Source organism: Pagrus major, chromosome 1 (genome assembly GCF_040436345.1).
Source record: "Pagrus major chromosome 1, Pma_NU_1.0".
Lineage (NCBI taxonomy): Eukaryota > Metazoa > Chordata > Actinopteri > Spariformes > Sparidae > Pagrus > Pagrus major.
Window position 1 is genome coordinate 56615 of NC_133215.1, and position 17548 is coordinate 74162.

A 17548-nucleotide genomic window follows, 5' to 3' on the forward strand; every position below is an offset into this window, starting at 1 on the left:
TGCTGTAGTGTTTGGATCAATGTTAAGTTTCTATTCATTGAATCGACTTGATTGACTCACTGAGCTTTAACAACAGCCTGTGAGGACCAACAAACAGCCTCAGGAAATGATCATGACACCTGTGTTCCAATCATCAGCAGCAGGTTTTGGTTCTGGTCCATCTTGGACCAGAACCAGATGCCTGCAATCATTGGTATAGAGGCTGCACAATACAGAGGAAAGACAACATCGTTGTGGTGCTCCAGGGGAAAAGGGCACCATTATACCTTAAGTCTACATGTCAGGAGATCAACAGTCCTCCTCACAATGCTAACGTCAGGATCAAGACGGGAGTGTGGCTGAAATAACAGGAAGACGACGAGACAATCAATAAAAGTATTCAGTCTACAAACACTGAAGTCCCTCTGTTGGTTCCAGGTGAACTGCAGGCAGTCCAACAAACCCTGATCCTGTCAACTGCTGGATCAGTGAAACACTTCATGTTCTGTGATGGATTATTATATAATACTATATAACCATAACATCAGGTTTTATTATAGATTATTATATTATACTATATAACCATAACATCAGGTTTTATTATAGATTATTATATTATACTATATAACCATAACATCAGGTTTTATTATAGATTATTAAAACAGGTTTTATTATAGATTATTATATTATACTATATAACCATAACATCAGGTTTTATTATAGATTATTATATTATACTATATAACCCTAACATCAGGTTGTATTATAGATTATTAAAACAGGTTTTATTATAGATTATTATATTATACTATATAACCCTAACATCAGGTTTTATTATAGATTATTATGTTATACTATATAACCCTGACATCAGGTTTTATTATAGATTATTATGTTATACTATATAACCCTGACATCAGGTTTTATTATAGATTATTATATTATACTATATAACCATAACATCAGGTTTTATTATAGATTATTATATTATACTATATAACCCTGACATCAGGTTTTATTATAGATTATTAAAACAGGTTTTATTATAGATTATTATATTATACTATATAACCCTAACCTCAGGTTTTATTATAGATTATTAAAATGTGTTTTATTAAAGAATATTGAAACAGGTTTTAATAAAGATTATTAAAATATGTTTGTTAAAGATTATTGAAACAGGTTTTAATAAAGATTATTAAAATATGTTTGTTAAAGATTATTAAAACGGGTTTTATTAAAGATTATTGAAACAGGTTTTAATAAAGATTATTAAAACAGGTTTATTATAGATTATTAAAATGTGTTTTATTAAAGAATATTAAAATATGTTTTATTAAAGATTATTGAAACAGGTTTTAATAAAGATTATTAAAATATGTTTGTTAAAGATTATTAAAACGGGTTTTATTAAAGATTATTGAAACAGGTTTTAATAAAGATTATTAAAACAGGTTTATTATAGATTATTAAAATATGTTTTATTATAGATTATTAAATCAGGTTGCATGATAGATTTTTTCAGATAAACTCAAACTATTTATCCGGCATCAGGAAGTTCAGACCTACACCTTTCTAGACAATTCCTCTTCTTCATGTGTGCGTGTGCTTGTGTGTTTGTGTGTGTGAAGAAAGAAGGAGAAAGAACAAACATGTTTTAATTTTATTAACAGGAAGTCCTCTATATTGTTACTGATGACTACCTTTTAAAATAAACTCATTAGAATCACTTTTTCAATATATTTTCAGTTAAACTGTGATGCTTTTAGTTTGAAAGACATGGCAGGAAGTTGCTGTCATTCTGTCAGTAGTGTCAGATATCAGAGATAAAAATAAACGCTGCTAAGTTCAGAGTTAAATTTAAGGTGGACCGACATGTTTCTGTCTGCGCTTTTATTTTGTCTCTTTAACGTCGTCATGTCCCAAAACAAACTGACTTCAGTGGATTTTGAGATTTTTGGGAATGTGCAGGGTAAGTCACGTGTCATGTGTCACATGTATGTATGTTTCATGTATTAAGGTATAAAGTTATTTTCTGTCTGTTAAAGATTCTATTCCGTCTAAAATATTCATTATTATATCAATGATAAGAGACTGACAGCTGTGGATTTAGGATTTTAGGATTTAAAAATATTTCATATTAAATTAAGATGTGATATAAATATCTCCATTTTATACTATATATACATATATAATTTAAACTGTATATTATTATGTTCATTATTAGACTAATAAGGTGTTTGTCTGTTTTCAGGAGTTTGCTTCAGAATGGTGAGCTTCATGTTAAATTTCAATATTCATACTCATGATATAATTATTAAATGATATAAAATGATCTCATGTTACAATAAATACAGTCAGTCAGTGATCGATAAATAATCGATGAATGATCGATGAATGATCGATGAATGGACAATGTTTTTTATCATTAATTAGTGAAGTGAGACTAAAAGGGGTTGAATGACAGACATCATGTTTGTGATGTGATGATGTAATGATGTGATGATGATGTGATGATGTAATGATATGATGTGATGATGTAATGATGTGATGATTGATGATGATGTAATGATGTGATGATGTGATGATGATGTGATGATGATGTAATGATGTGATGATGTGATGATTATGTGATGATGATGTAATGATGTGATGATGTGATGATGTGATGATGATGTGATGATGTGATGACATGATAACGTGATGATGTGATGATGTGATGACGATGTGATGCTGTGATGACGTGATGATGATGTGATGATGTGAGATGATGATGTGATGATGTGATGACATGATGATGATGTGATGTGATGATGATGTGATGATGTGATGACGTCATGACGTGATGATGTGATGTGATGATGTAATGACATGATGATGTGATGATGTGATGATGATGTGATGATGATGTGATGATGTAATGATGTGATGATGTAATGATGTGATGATGTGATGATGATGTGATGACATGATGATGATGTGATGACGTGATGATGATGTGATGACGATGTGATGCTGTGATAACGTGATGATGATGTGATGATGATGTGATGATGTGATTATGTGATGATGACGTGATGATGTGATGATGTGATAACGTGATGATGATGTGATGATGTGATGATGATGTGATGACAATGTGATGATGTGATAACGTGATGATGTGATAACGTAATGATGATGTGATGATGTGATGATGATGTGATGATGTGTGATGATGATGTGATGATGTGATTATGTGATGATGATGTGATGACGTGATGATGATGTGATGATGTGATGATGATGTGATGATGTGATGATGATGTGATGACAATGTGATGATGTGATAACGTGATGATGTGATAACGTGATGATGATGTGATGATGATGTGATGACGTGATGATGATGTGATGATGTGATAATGTGATGATGATGTGATGATGTGATGATGATGTGATGACAATGTGATGATGTGATAACGTGATGATGTGATAACGTGATGATGATGTGATGATGATGTGATGACGTGATGATGATGTGATGATGTGATGATGTGATAATGTGATGATGATGTGATGATGTGATGATGTGATGACATGATGATGATGTGATGATGTGATGACGTGATGATGTGATGATGTGATGTGATGATGTAATGACATGATGTGATGATGTGATGATTATGTGATGATGATGTGATGATGTAATGATGTGATGATGTAATGATGTGATGATGTGATGATGATGTGATGACGTGATGATGATGTGATGATGTGATGATGTGATGATGATGTGATGACGTGATGATGATGTGATGATGTGATGATGTGATGATGATGTGATGACGTGATGATGATGTGATGATGTGATGACGATGTGATGCTGTGATAACGTGATGATGATGTGATGATGTGTGGTGATGATGTGATGATGATGTGATGATGTGATTATGTGATGATGATGTGATGACGTGATGATGATGTGATGATGTGATAACGTGATGATGATGTGATGATGTGATGATGATGTGATGACAATGTGATGATGTGATAACGTGATGATGTGATGATGTGATGATGATGTGGATGTGTGATGATGATGTGATGATGATGTGATGATGTGATTATGTGATGATGATGTGATGACGTGATGATGATGTGATGATGTGATAATGTGATGATGATGTGATGATGTGATGATGATGTGATGACAATGTGATGATGTGATAACGTGATGATGTGATGATGTGATGATGATGTGATGATGTGTGATGATGATGTGATGATGATGTGATGACGTGATGATGATGTGATGATGTGATAATGTGATGATGATGTGATGATGTGATGATGATGTGATGACAATGTGATGATGTGATAACGTGATGATGTGATGATGTGATAACGTGATGATGATGTGATGATGATGTGATGATGTGATGACGATCTGATGATGTGATGACGAGATGATCTGATGATGTGATGACGTGATGATGAGGTGATGATGATGTGATGATGTGATGACGATCTGATGATGTGATGATGTGATGACGTGATGATGATGTGATGATGTGATGATGTGATGACGTGATGATGTGATGATGTAATGATGATGTGATGATGTGTTGATGTCAGTACACAGAGGATCACGGCCGTAGTCTGGGACTCAGTGGCTGGGTGAAGAACACCAGACAGGGGACTGTGATGGGTCAAATCCAGGGACCTCCAGACAAAGTCAGCGACATGTGAGTCCAAGTTGAAACTTTCCAAGGACGGAGGTCTTTGAGTTTGGATTTGAAGTTCAGGTCTCAAGATGAAGGTGAATGGGGCCATAAAAAGTGAACTGGAGAACTGCTCATCTGTTGAGTGGAGTGAACTCAGACGATCAATACAGACGAATTGATCTGTGAATCGATATCATGTCAGTGCTGTTGCTGACCGGTTGCAGGTTTGGGGTTTGATTTATCCAAAAGTGGCCATGACAGTGTTCATATCACCCTCAAGTGTCAAATTATGAGAATGTTATTTGGGTATTGAAGACAGAATCTTCTTCCTCTTCCTGTTTTTTATTCATTTTTTCAACAAAATACTTTCCGAAACCTGTTGAAAGAATCTAAAAGAGGAAGTTGTTGTAACTTCACTGTATATTGTCAAATCTGCCCCAAAATTCACATGATAAGAGTCCTGAAGACACTGACATGGCAATATTCTGTCATAGGGCCACCTAGTGGGTCATTTGATTTACGTGACATTTTCATGGTGCACTCTAGTTTTGATAAACTTCAACCTAACATGTAATTACTGAGTGTTCTCTAGCGCAACACAGTGGACACAGGAAGTCACATTGACCTCTTTCGCGCAGTGTCCAAAACACATGACATTTCAGAGGCATGTCGAGCGCTCAAAGTCCGGTTGCTGAGCCGCAGCTGGTGCACACCCCAACATGCGCTGGGGTGCGAGGGCCCATTCATCACTGCTTACAGTTTTAATTTTTAATGAGTCCATACATTGGTTTTTTTGTGCGTGTGTTGGTTTTAGGGAAAAACTCCTGTGTCGTTTACTTTTAAACAGTTCAGATAATCCACATTTCTTCTTCTTGTCATGTTTTTCAGGAAACTCTGGCTAAAGAGTGTTGGCAGTCCAAGCTCTCGAATCGACCGAGCTGTCTTCTCCAACGAGAGAGACATTTCTAAACTGGAGATCCACGGCTTCTCTACCCGCTACTGATCATCATGACGTCTCACCTGCAAAAACAGGAACAATTTGCTGCTACTCAAAGTGGAACTGAAAAAGTTAATTATTCAATTAGTGAGTCAACAGAACATGTAAAAATGTTCAGTTATTCAAAAAATGTTGAATAATGTTTGATAAAAACTTCAGTGATTAGCTGATTGAGGAAATTACTGACCCTTTTTTTTCACAAAATTAAACTTTATATTGCTTTTCATGATCAGCTCCGATTGTAAAAAGTTGCATCGTGTGTTTGAAGTTTATTGATCATTTTGACTTAAATAGCCTCAAATAGTTAAAGTCTTTCACAGAAGTCAAACTTTCCCTCACAGCAGTTTAATAAATCAATCCATCCTGATCAATACCTGCCTGATCACTTGTCCATGATGCAAAGTGCAGGGAAGGAGGGAGAACCAAAGGGCAGACAACCACTGAGAACTTAAAGGGTTTTATTTGAGGACTGAAAAAAGGGGAAAAAGGTGAGCTGAGGGGGGAATCCAGGGGGGCGTGAATCCGGGGAGGACGAGGGATCCAGTGGAGGGAATCCGGGGTGAAAGGCCAAAGGGGGGGTTCCACGGGGAAGAGCGGGTCCAGGGGTGGCGACGAGGAGGCAGGGACCAGGGAGCTGTGGAGCACAGAAAGACAGGATGAGGACACGGGGCAGGAGACACAGGAGACTTGATAAGTAAAAAACTAGTTGGAACGCTGAAGTCAAAAAGGAGCCTGACGCAGTACCGCTATGGTGACTGTAAAGATCTGGCAGTGGTGGATGAGGAGACCAGGGTATTTAAGCCGGAGGAGTGATGAAGTGATGGGATGCAGCTGTGTTCCCTGAGCACCTGTCGCCAATCCCTGGAGCACCGCCTGCAGGAAAACAAAAAGGGGAGAGAGAGAGGGAGACTGGGAGAGGAGGGGCGGAGCGCAACAGTCCATCACATTCAGTCAGTTAATATAAACCTCGCTATCTCATGAACTATTATCATGAGGTCATCATTCCAATCCCAACATCTACACTAACAGACTCTCAGACTCTGAGACGTTCCTGGTGAGTTTTTCAGACGGCGTGCAGCCTCGACAGCCTGTCAGTCTGCATCTATCTCGTCTGTTCTTGTGATTCTTCCATCTTTTGTGGCCCGAGACCTGTCCCAATACAAAAATGTTCTTATCTCACAAGAACTGCAGGCACGCCCACAGACCCGTCTTGCTACAGTATTGGGCCAAAGTTTAATTTATTTTAGAATAATAAATTATTAAAGATTAGAGATAAGATGAGAATAATAAATTAATTAAAAAGTTGGTCTAGACCTCTAATTGGAAAGTGCCATGACATAACTTTTGTTGTGAATTGGTGCTGTACAAATGAAGATTGATTGATTGATTGATTGATTGATGGTAAATTGAAATCATGGCATTGAGAGGATAAAGGGGATTTTCAGGTGGAATAAAACAACACAGAGCAGCTCTCTGATGAAACAACGCTGCTGCAGCAACAGTTACAGAGGAGAGCCAGGCCCACAGCTGTCATTCTGTCATTACATATATTTAATATTCACTCCACTTATCATAAATTGTAAAGCTGTGAAGGAAACAAACGTACATACATAATACATAATGCAAATAAAAGTCCTGCATTCAAAACCTTACTGAATTAAGAGTATGTAAGTATTAGCAGCAAATTCTACTTGAAGCACTCAAAGTAAAAGTACTCATTTTGCAGTAATCTGTTCCTGTCAGTGTCGTTCTGTCAGAAGTTTGTGGATTAATATTCCCACTGCATTAATGTGTATGTGTCATTTTACTGCTGTAGATGTTTAACATCAAGCTCATTTCACTCCGTAATATCCTGTTGGCTGGTTTCATCTGCAGCAATGCATCATGGTCTATGAGATCATCATGTGTTTATAGCCTGCTTTCCTGTGAGAACCTCGTATCTTTTCTGAGCTCTGTGACGATGCATTTTAATCCAAGAGGGTTTTAAAGAGTTTATTCAGTTGAAGAACATAAAGGAGCACTTCGTCCTTCAGTTCCTCACCAACATTCAACATCACAGCACTCTGGATACACAGGAAAAACTAAATTCAACTTAGTTATTAACTGTTCGTTTATATTTCACCCAGATGTAGTTAGATTAGATGTAGTACATTAACATCATGTCCTGTACAAAATAAACACAAGCAGAATGAAAGGAGATGTAATTTTATTAGTATTGATATTCAATCATAGCACTGTTGGTCTACATTTGTTATTAACCGATTTTACCTTATATGATTGCATGTAAAATAATTAATGTGACTAATTGATTTTTCAGCACTGGCGACGGCCTCTGGTGGTGATATTATGTAATACATGCAAGAACACATCATCTCAAACAGCGGGTTAGGGTTACACACACACACACACACACACACACACACAACAAGTATGAGATTAAAATAACGTAGAGACATCGGTCGATGTTCCAGGTTTAGTTTGGTTCAAAGTTTGTGTTCAGCAGAAAAGTTTGGTGTTTGTTCTGTTCATGTAGAACAAACTGAGTGCTTTCAGTCAGATGAATTATTCAGTCAGAAAAAAAAAAGTGCTGAACCTGAATACACCACAGACTGTTAGCATTAGAGTCTGTGATAGCATCAGTGTTAGCGTGCTGTGGTTCCATTAGCGGGAGCTTAAAGCTGTGCTCTGACCTGTTCAGGTCACTTTAAACATCAATAATTCAAAATAAAAACATCTCAGCACACAGTGAATAGCACAGTGACCTTTGACCTCAGACGAAACTCTGATTGGACAGAAAAATTGACACAGTTGCCTAAACCAACAGACTGTGGCAGTGCTGAGAGGAAGAAACCTGTTCCAAGCCCACAGAAATATAAAACCTCACAAATGATAATACACTGAAATATTTTCCCTCCCTTTACCTCCATCTAAAGTTTCCATAATTATATCAAATTAAAAGATGAGATATGTATAAAGAAGCATGGGTATTTAGTGAAGATTAATAACCTGAGGGCAGAAACAGTTTACTTTCCACAGGCATGAGAGCCACCTTAGACTCACATCATTTGTCTCCAGTTTCCAGCATTGTTAGGAACAACTATGGTGGACTACAGCAACTATTTACAAGTGTTGCTCCTGATTTTTCAAGAACACATCCAAACATGACTGGTACTCAGACAATTTAGCATCTATAGTGAAAATCTTTTGTTTGTTCTCCCATGGATGAGTCAGAACTCGCTACGCTGGCTCTGGTTAAAAGTGGTTTTAGTTGGTCATGATAACCCCGCCCCCAGCACCTGACGTAAGTGATTCTTTGTTCTCGACCAGCAAAGTGTTGGTGTTCTTCCAAACAGCGCTGAGTACAGCTCTGATGCAGGTAACATAGTTTTTTAATAGTCATTGAACTCTGCAGAACGCTCCAAAGTTCCCTCAGTGAGAAACAAGAAACGACGGCAGAGAAATGTGAAGATGGTCCGACCACAGCAGAGGTTCTGTCGGACTGCAGAATTCAGTCTTGGTGAGTCTACAACCCCTGGCAAAAATGATGGAATCACCACTCTTGGAGGATGCTCATTCAATTGTTTAATTTTGTAGAAAAAAAAGCAAATCACAGACATGCCACGAAACTATATTTATTCAAAATGCCAACCTTCTGGCTTTAAGAAACATTAAAAAAAGAAAGAAAGAAAATTGTTGTAGTCAGTCATAATTGCTTTTTTTAGATCAAGCAGAGGAAAAAATATGGAATCACTCAATTCTGAGGAAAATATTATGGAATCATGAAAAAACACTACACCATTAGTACTTTGTTGCACCACCTCTGGCTTTTATAACAGCTTGAATTCTCTGAGGCATGGACTTAACTATTGACAAACAATATTCTTCATCAATCGGGCTCCAACTTTCTCTTATTGCTGTTACCAGATCAGCTTTGCAGGTCGGAGCCTTGTCATGGACCATTTTCTTCAATTTCCACCATAGATTTTCAATTGGATTGAGATCCGGACTATTTGCAGGCCATGCCATTGACATTATATGTCTTTCTTGAAGGAAAGTTTGCACGTCTTTTGCCCTATGGCAAGATGCATTGTCATCTTGAAAAATGATGTCATCATCACCAAACATCTTTTCAATTGATGGAATAAGAAAAGTGTCCAAAATTTCAATGTAAACTTGTGCATTTATTGAAGATGTAATGACTGCCATCTCCCCCGTGCCTTTACCTGACATGCAGCCCCATATCATCAATGACTGTGGAAATTTGCATGTTTTCTTCAGGCAGTCGTCTTCATAAATTTCATTGGAACGGCACCAAACAAAAGTTCCAGCGTCATCACCTTGCCCAATGCAGATTCGCGATTCATCACTGAATATCACTTTCATCCAGTCATCCACAGTCCATGATTGCTTTTCTTTAGCCCACTGTAACTTTGTTTTTTTCTGTTTAGGTGTTAATGATGGCTTTCGTTTGGCTTTTCTGTATGTAAATCCCATTTCCTTTAGGCGATTTCTTACAGTTTGGTCACAGACATTGGCTCCAGTTTCCGCCCATTTGTTCCTCATTTGTTTTGTTGTGCATTTTCTGTTTTCAAGACATATTGCTTTCAGTTTTCTATCTTGACGCTTTGATGTCTTCCTTGGTCTACCAGTATGCTTCCCTTTTACAACCTTCCCATTTTCTTTGTACTTGGTCCAGATTTTAGACACAGCTGACTGGGAACAACCAACATCTTTTGCAACATTCCGTGATGATTTACCTTCTTGAAGAAGTTTTATAATCCTCTCCTTTGTTTCAACTGACATCTCTTGTGTTGGAGCCATGATTCATGTCAATCCGCTTGGTGCAACAGCTCTCCCAGGTGTGAACACTCTTTTTTAACTGCAGACTAATTAGCAGATTTAATCTGACGCAGGTGTTTGTTTTAGAACTGCAAATTACAGGGTGATTCCATAATATTTTCCTCAGAATTGAGTGATTCCATATTTTTTTCCTCTGCTTGATCTAAAAAAAAGCAATTGTGACTGACTACAACAATTTTCTTTCTTCCTTTTTTTTAATGTTTCTTAAAGCCAGAAGGTTGGCATTTTGAAAAAAAAAAAGTTTTTAGGCATGTCTGTGATTTGCTTTTTTTCTACAAAATTAAACAATTGAATGAGCATCCTCCAAGAGTGGTGATTCCATCATTTTTGCCAGGGGTTGTAGAAGGAGTCAGAGTGACACAGGTGTGTCCTTCATCACCTGTCTTCAGCTTTCACAAAGAGGCGTCGTCACATTCTGATTGGCTGTGATGAGAATGACCCAAGAATTTGAGGGTATCTCAATTTTTGGCAGAGAATTAAAAATCTCCCAACTGGCAGATGACACTACACTTTTTTAAAAAGACAAGAATCAACTCTCTAATGCTATTACTCTAATTAACCAATTTTCTAATGCCTCAGGTCTAAGACTTAATATGTCCAAATGTGAAATTTTGTCTTTGCATAATTCCAGTGATTCTACAATTGAAAATATCCCAGTAAAGACTTCTGTTAAATATTTGGGAATATTCATAACTAAAGATCTTACAGCTAGGCAACATTTAAATTTCTCAAACAGACTAAAAAAAACCAAATCTATTTTTAACATTTGGCTTCAAAGGGACTTGTCTGTTCTAGGTAGAGTTCTTCTCTCTTACGCAGAAGGCTTGTCTCGCTTCGTATATCCAGCATTGTCCCTATTTGTAAGTGAACCAACAACCACACAAGTCAATAAAAAAAAAAATAATAAAATAAATGGAAATGGAAAAATAAATCGCATAAACTCAAGAAATGTGCAATCTCCAACAGTAAGGCAGAAGGAGGTCTTGAAGTCCTAGATTTTATCGACACTGTCAATACCTTTAAGGTTAACTGGTTGAGAAAGTGTCTCAGAAACCCTGACTCTATCTGGGTTTTCATCCCAAACTACATCTTTAATAAAATTGGAGGTCTTTCCTTTCTTTTGAAATGTAATTTTTTACCTAATAGATTACCATTCAAACTATCAAAATTTCATCAACAAACCCTCCTAGCATGGAAGCTGGCTTTTGTCCACAATTTCTCACCCCACAAAGCTTTCCTCTGGAATAATAGCAATATTCTTATAAGAAACAAATCCTTATTCTTGCCAAAATGGTTTGAAAGAGGTATCATCCATATCCTCGATCTTTTTGATAATGCTGGTAATATGTTGTCTTATGAACGTTTTATGTCTGTACAGTTTTCCTGTTCCCTCCAGAGAATTGGTTGTGAGTGCAGGAGGCATTCACAACATATGTTCTTCTGTTTTATTATTATATCTTCCGGGTCAGAAAGTTTGGCCCTTAACTCCTTCAACATTTTTCAACGTTTTCACTCCATTCAAACACCAAATATTCATCTCAATTGGGAATCGACCGTGTCTATTTTTCTCATTCATATCATTCATACTTTCAGAGATATTCAACGTTTTTCGGCCATTTTTTCCCATTCAAGATGATGGGATGTTCAAAAAATCCCACATTTCACACTTTTTCAAGCATTTTCAAAGCTCATCTAGTCATTCACACTTCCAGATAGAAACTCCATTCGAACTCTGAAATATTCCACTATTTGTCTACATTCAAGCCTGTATTCATCTTTCTCACAGCATTCATACCTTTTGCACAGTCGCAGTTCAAACATCGGTAACTTTTCAGCCACTTTCAGATTTTTGCATTGGTGTGTATGTGGTGGAATGTTGACAGCCAGAGTGCAGGAGCCAACTGACAGAGTGGGGAGCAGCTCAAAAAAATTCACAAAACCTCGTCTTCAACTCGCGCTTGCTTCCACAATTTTCACTCCAGCAGAAAAATGACAACATCAGCTTGTAGGAAAACTTGTGCTGGTTGCTAGAGTGGTTCTCTGGAGGCAATCGGACAAAAACTTTTGGCTCGGTGGGCGTTTAACTGAAAGCAACACCGGCCAACTGCCGCATTAACTCCCATGAAACTGAGAGGAAAAATATCTGGAGGCAGGCGAACACATCCACTTTTCTGAACTGCTCCACAAGACACATTTTTGACCACACACACACAAAAATTTCACTAAATGTTTACAAGACTCTCATAGTTTCGACCATATCATTATTTGAGTGATAGCAGTTACTGTTTTGCAGGGAGAAGCATGGTAATGTGAGGTGAGCCTCAGCTAAAATCACTATTAAATCAACTCTCACAGTCCGTTACCGCGACCACCCTGGTTACCATCACCGTGGCAACCGAGATCAATTGGGCCAACACAGAGAGAGACAGATTGATCAATGAGTCAGTTTAATACACACAGTGATATACAGACTATATTTCCCAACATTTTAACTATATTTAACTATTATCTTTTCATTCATTCAAGCCAGAATCTCCATCTAAATATTTAAATGTTCCCAATCACTGATGCATTGACATTTATTTCACTTTTCAGTCCCATTCAGAGTATTTGATTCATTCTCACTGTAACATCTCTTCATACTCCTGTTTGGCTCACAGTTTATATTCTATTTTAATCCTTCATTCTCACCCAACTATCAGGAAGCTTCATTGACTTCAGACGAGACTTCAAATAAACTCAAGCCACCAATTCAGTTTGGCCTCAGCTTTTCAACAAACCCTAAATTATTTCACAGTTTTTAGATATTCTGGACATTATTCAAAGTTTTCAAAGCCAGTAATCCACATTTGGCGTCAGCTCTTCAAAAACCTTAAAATATTCAACATATTTCTTATATTCTTGACATTATTCAAAGTTTTCACAGCCAGCATTGCGCATTTGGCGTCAGCTTCTCAACAGGGAGCATTCACAACCGCAACTTCTTCAGAACTTGCCTTCTCTAGTTTATATCTGTAATTGTGCTATCCCAATAGAGTTAATTCAACTTATAAAAAGCCACTTGAGTTACAGTGAATATAAAACAAGTCAACCTGTACTGATGCTGAGTGGAATTGAACTAACAGATAGAAAGTGTAATAATAAACATATTCACCAGTGTTTTCAAAGAACGAATAGAGTTGTGCCTAGAGGCAAGTTTTACTGGAGGTCCCAAATAGAGGACATAAACTGGAGAAGAGCTTGGCTTCTACCCCACAAATATTGCATATCTAACAAGGCTAAAGAAGTACATTTTAAAATACTGCATAAGATATACCCAGTTAGTAGTATTATTGCTAAGTTTATAGATGTTGATGATTCCTGTACTTTTTGTAATCATAATACAGAAACAATTTCACATCTGTTTTTTTATTGTGATATGTCTAAAAAGTTTTGATCTTAATCTCATTTTTTTGATGCTGCTAACTCTGTCTACTCTCTTACCCTTAAAGATGTTATTTGCTACTATGTTAACCCAGAAGATAATGCTCTTGAACACCTGATGAACTTTGTTATCCTATATGCAAATTTTTTTATTCATAAACAAAAATTCGCAAAATCATTACCTAAATTTGCTCCTTTTCTCCTGGAACTGAGCTCTTTTTTAAAATCTCTGATTTTGTTAAATAACAAAAAACGTAATACCTTACTGAGTCATTATGAAAAGTTTGCCCCTGTTTGAACTATTTATTTATTTATTTATTAAAATTTTATATTTGTACTCTATCTTTGATTTATTTATTGTTTATGTCACCAATGTGCTGTTATTGTGTACCTTGTAGTTTTGTACATTTAAATTGTCCAATAAAATTGTTACAAAAAATAAATAAATAAAAAAATAAAAAATAAAAGAGAGAGAATGACCCAAGCTGCTCTCACTCATTAACCAGGAGTCAGTCTCATCACCTGAACAACAGGTGATCTGAATCGGCTCCAATCAGTTCAGAGAGATTCTGACAGTCAGCTGAAATAAAAGAAGTATTTCAGAATCAGGTTCAGGTTATTTTATTTGTGCCTGTAGGCAGAAGAAAAAGAAAAGGCATTAACACTGACAACAGACAGACACACCGGACCATTTCATACTTTGAGATGTTTGTCTGATGAAGCTGTTGCAGGTGGAGACATGTCATCCTGAAGGTGTAGCTGCCGATGCATGGCAGGAAAAATATCATTTAACTCCTCTAAATATAGCCTCTACTCCTACATGTTCATTAATGCAGTGATGGCATCTTGTTTACCTTCAGCACATTTATCTGTTTAACAAATGAGTGAAAATAAAAATGATTTTCTTTGATGCATTAACAAGAGGTGAGTTACTTTATGTTGTCTGCTGTCTTCTGATTGGCTCAGAGTCCTGTCAGGAGGATGTCAGCACATTGATAGAACAAAGAAACTTCCAGAGCAAGATTCACTTCCTGTTGAAAATTACAACACATACACACACACACACAGAAGGAAAGAAGGAGGTAGAGGAGGAGACGAGGAAGAATGAAAGAGGTGGTAGAGGACAAGAACAGGACGTACAGGTGTTCACAGGTGCTCTTCATCACCTCCTCCTCATCACTCAGTGTCATCTCCCCCTTTGCTAATGTTGGCGGTGATTTCCCAGCATGCACTGCTTCCTCAGTGCTCCTGCAGATAGCGATCTTTCTGACAAATCTGGAGGAGACACAGTGAGACAGCGGCTCTCGCCTGGGTCTGATGTCACAGAGGGTGCAGACAGGGACCTTTCTCATGATGATGAAGATGATAAAGATGATGAAGATGATGTTGACACGAGGTCGTCCTGATAACGAAACTTGAAGAGCTCAAATGTGCGACTGCAGCTCGATGGAACAGAGTGAAGAAAGAACCAAGCCGAGCTGCTGGAGACAAAAACACTCCGATGAGGTCACCCAATGATGTAATCAGCTGGCCAAGCTCCAAAAACACTGCAGCTGCAACACGAGTGCTCACTCTTTGTGAAAACCATGAGACACAGCTTGAAGACAGTGTTTCCACCACTTCTTCTGTACCTCCTCTTCTCCTTCTCCACCTCCTCCACTTCCTCTCTACCTCCTCCGCTCCTCCTCCACTTCTTCTCTACCGTAGATTTACATACATATATATATATATATATATATATATATATATATATTTTATTATTTATTATGTCATTCTCGTGTGTTTTTGTCATGTCCTGTATTGTATGCACCGACTGAGATGCAACTGTGATTTCATTGTAAGCTGAGCCTACAATGACAATAAAAGCATTCTATTCTATTCTTCTCTACCTCCTCCACTCCTCCCCCACTTCTTCTATAGCTCCTCTTCTCCTTCTCCTGGATAGGGATGGGCATCGTTAAGATTCTAATGTCACTAACTGGGTTTCCATCCAAATGTATCGAATTTAAGAGCGGATTTTGTGAAAATGCGCAAAAAGCAAATGCGAATTTATGCCCGTTTCCATTCGTTATTGTTTTGCGATTATTGGGAGAGGAGGAGTGCGCAGTGGGATTACGTCATAAGAGAGCGTGAATGTATCCATGACAATAGTTGACACTCAGCTGACAGTTGACACTCAGCTGACACTCAACATCATGGACAATTTACTGGTGAACCTGTCGGCTCTTGGGAGAACATTAGCTACAATTTTGTCAGCGTTCACAGCCTACAAAACCCTCCTGAAGAGGAGAAAAGAAGATTTTTAATGTTACGAGTGCTGTCGGAGTTTGCTGGAGGGAGACCGCGTCGTTCTCCATTTGTTTGGGAACGTCGCCGGGTGAAGGACTTTTGGGACGTCGTACCACGACGTCACATCTGGGTTAGTCATGATTTATTCGCAAAACCTGTTTCCATAACAAAAAGTCGCATTTTCCTTTTATCAATACGCTGACAAATCCACCCCCTCCAAGCGTAAAAACTATTTTGCGAATTTACTGCCTTTATTTGAATTTCTGGCGTTTCCATCCAAGTATTTATTCGCAATTTTTGAAAATGCGAATAAGAAAAGGTGGATGGAAACGCAACTTCTGTTACTCTTATCGATTCTTTTTGTTACCACTTTAAGAACAGAATGAACAGTTGCTTTACGTTCACACGTACACAGGTGTTTCTTACAATGAAGCTTTGTGTTTGAACTTCCGTACATGTAAACAGCGTTTCAGGTCACTGAACATAGAGCTTTTGGAAAACTCCTGCAAGGGTGAACATATTCAGAAACGCTGTTTTCAGTGTTTATTTGTAAACAGGAAAACTGTGTTTTCTGGCTTGGCTTCTGACAGTTGAGCGTTATATCACCACCTGTTGCTTTGGCGTGCGATTGACAGCCTGCGTTTGCGTTTTCATACCGTTGGTGTGGACGGAATCTTTTGAAAATAATGCATTTTTGAAAATACCTGTGTATGTGTGGAATAGGCCTTATTTTCTTGTACTCTATATAAACATTCTTGAATACTGAGCCAGCACTATATATATACATATATATATATACACATATCTGACGGACAGTTTGGATGATGCTCACCATGTCAGACTTCAGTCAGACAGAGTTCATGAATGCGTAGCTTCATTCAGCTGACTAATGACCCGCCCCCTGCACAGGACAGGCTCCCACACAGATATGTTCAGGATTGGGAATAATGAAAATCCATCATAGACAATTTTTTGCAATACCGTCAGCAGAACCGACAACACTGGAGCTTATTGATACTACGGTCTTTCTAAATTTAGCCACAGGGCCCGTTTAATACCGGGTTTTAAGAAGAGCAAACAAAGCCCGCCCAGCAAAGTCGCGACTCTTCTCTGTTCTGGCACCTCAGTGGTGGAACAAACTTCCGACCAACGTCAGGACAGCAGAGTCACTCGCCATCTTCCGCAAAAGACTCAAGACTCACTTGTTCAGACTTCACCTCGACCCCGCACAGCATGACCCTAACCCTATTAAAAAGATCCAGACAGCTTTGCTGTTTCTCATCAGGATTTTTAT

The 17548-nt window shown here is 37.7% G+C and overlaps 1 protein-coding gene across 1 annotated transcript; it reads left to right on the plus strand.

Moving 5' to 3' along the window:
* Window positions 1–1896: 1896 nt before the first annotated feature.
* On the plus strand, window positions 1897–5848 carry LOC141000523 (acylphosphatase-2-like). The gene is made up of 4 exons (XM_073471235.1): window positions 1897–1951; window positions 2234–2250; window positions 4597–4706; window positions 5574–5848. Exons 1-4 carry the CDS (start codon window positions 1897–1899, stop codon window positions 5686–5688), a joined length of 297 nt encoding a protein of 98 aa, XP_073327336.1. The 3' UTR covers window positions 5689–5848.
* The last annotated feature ends 11700 nt before the right edge of the window (window positions 5849–17548 follow it).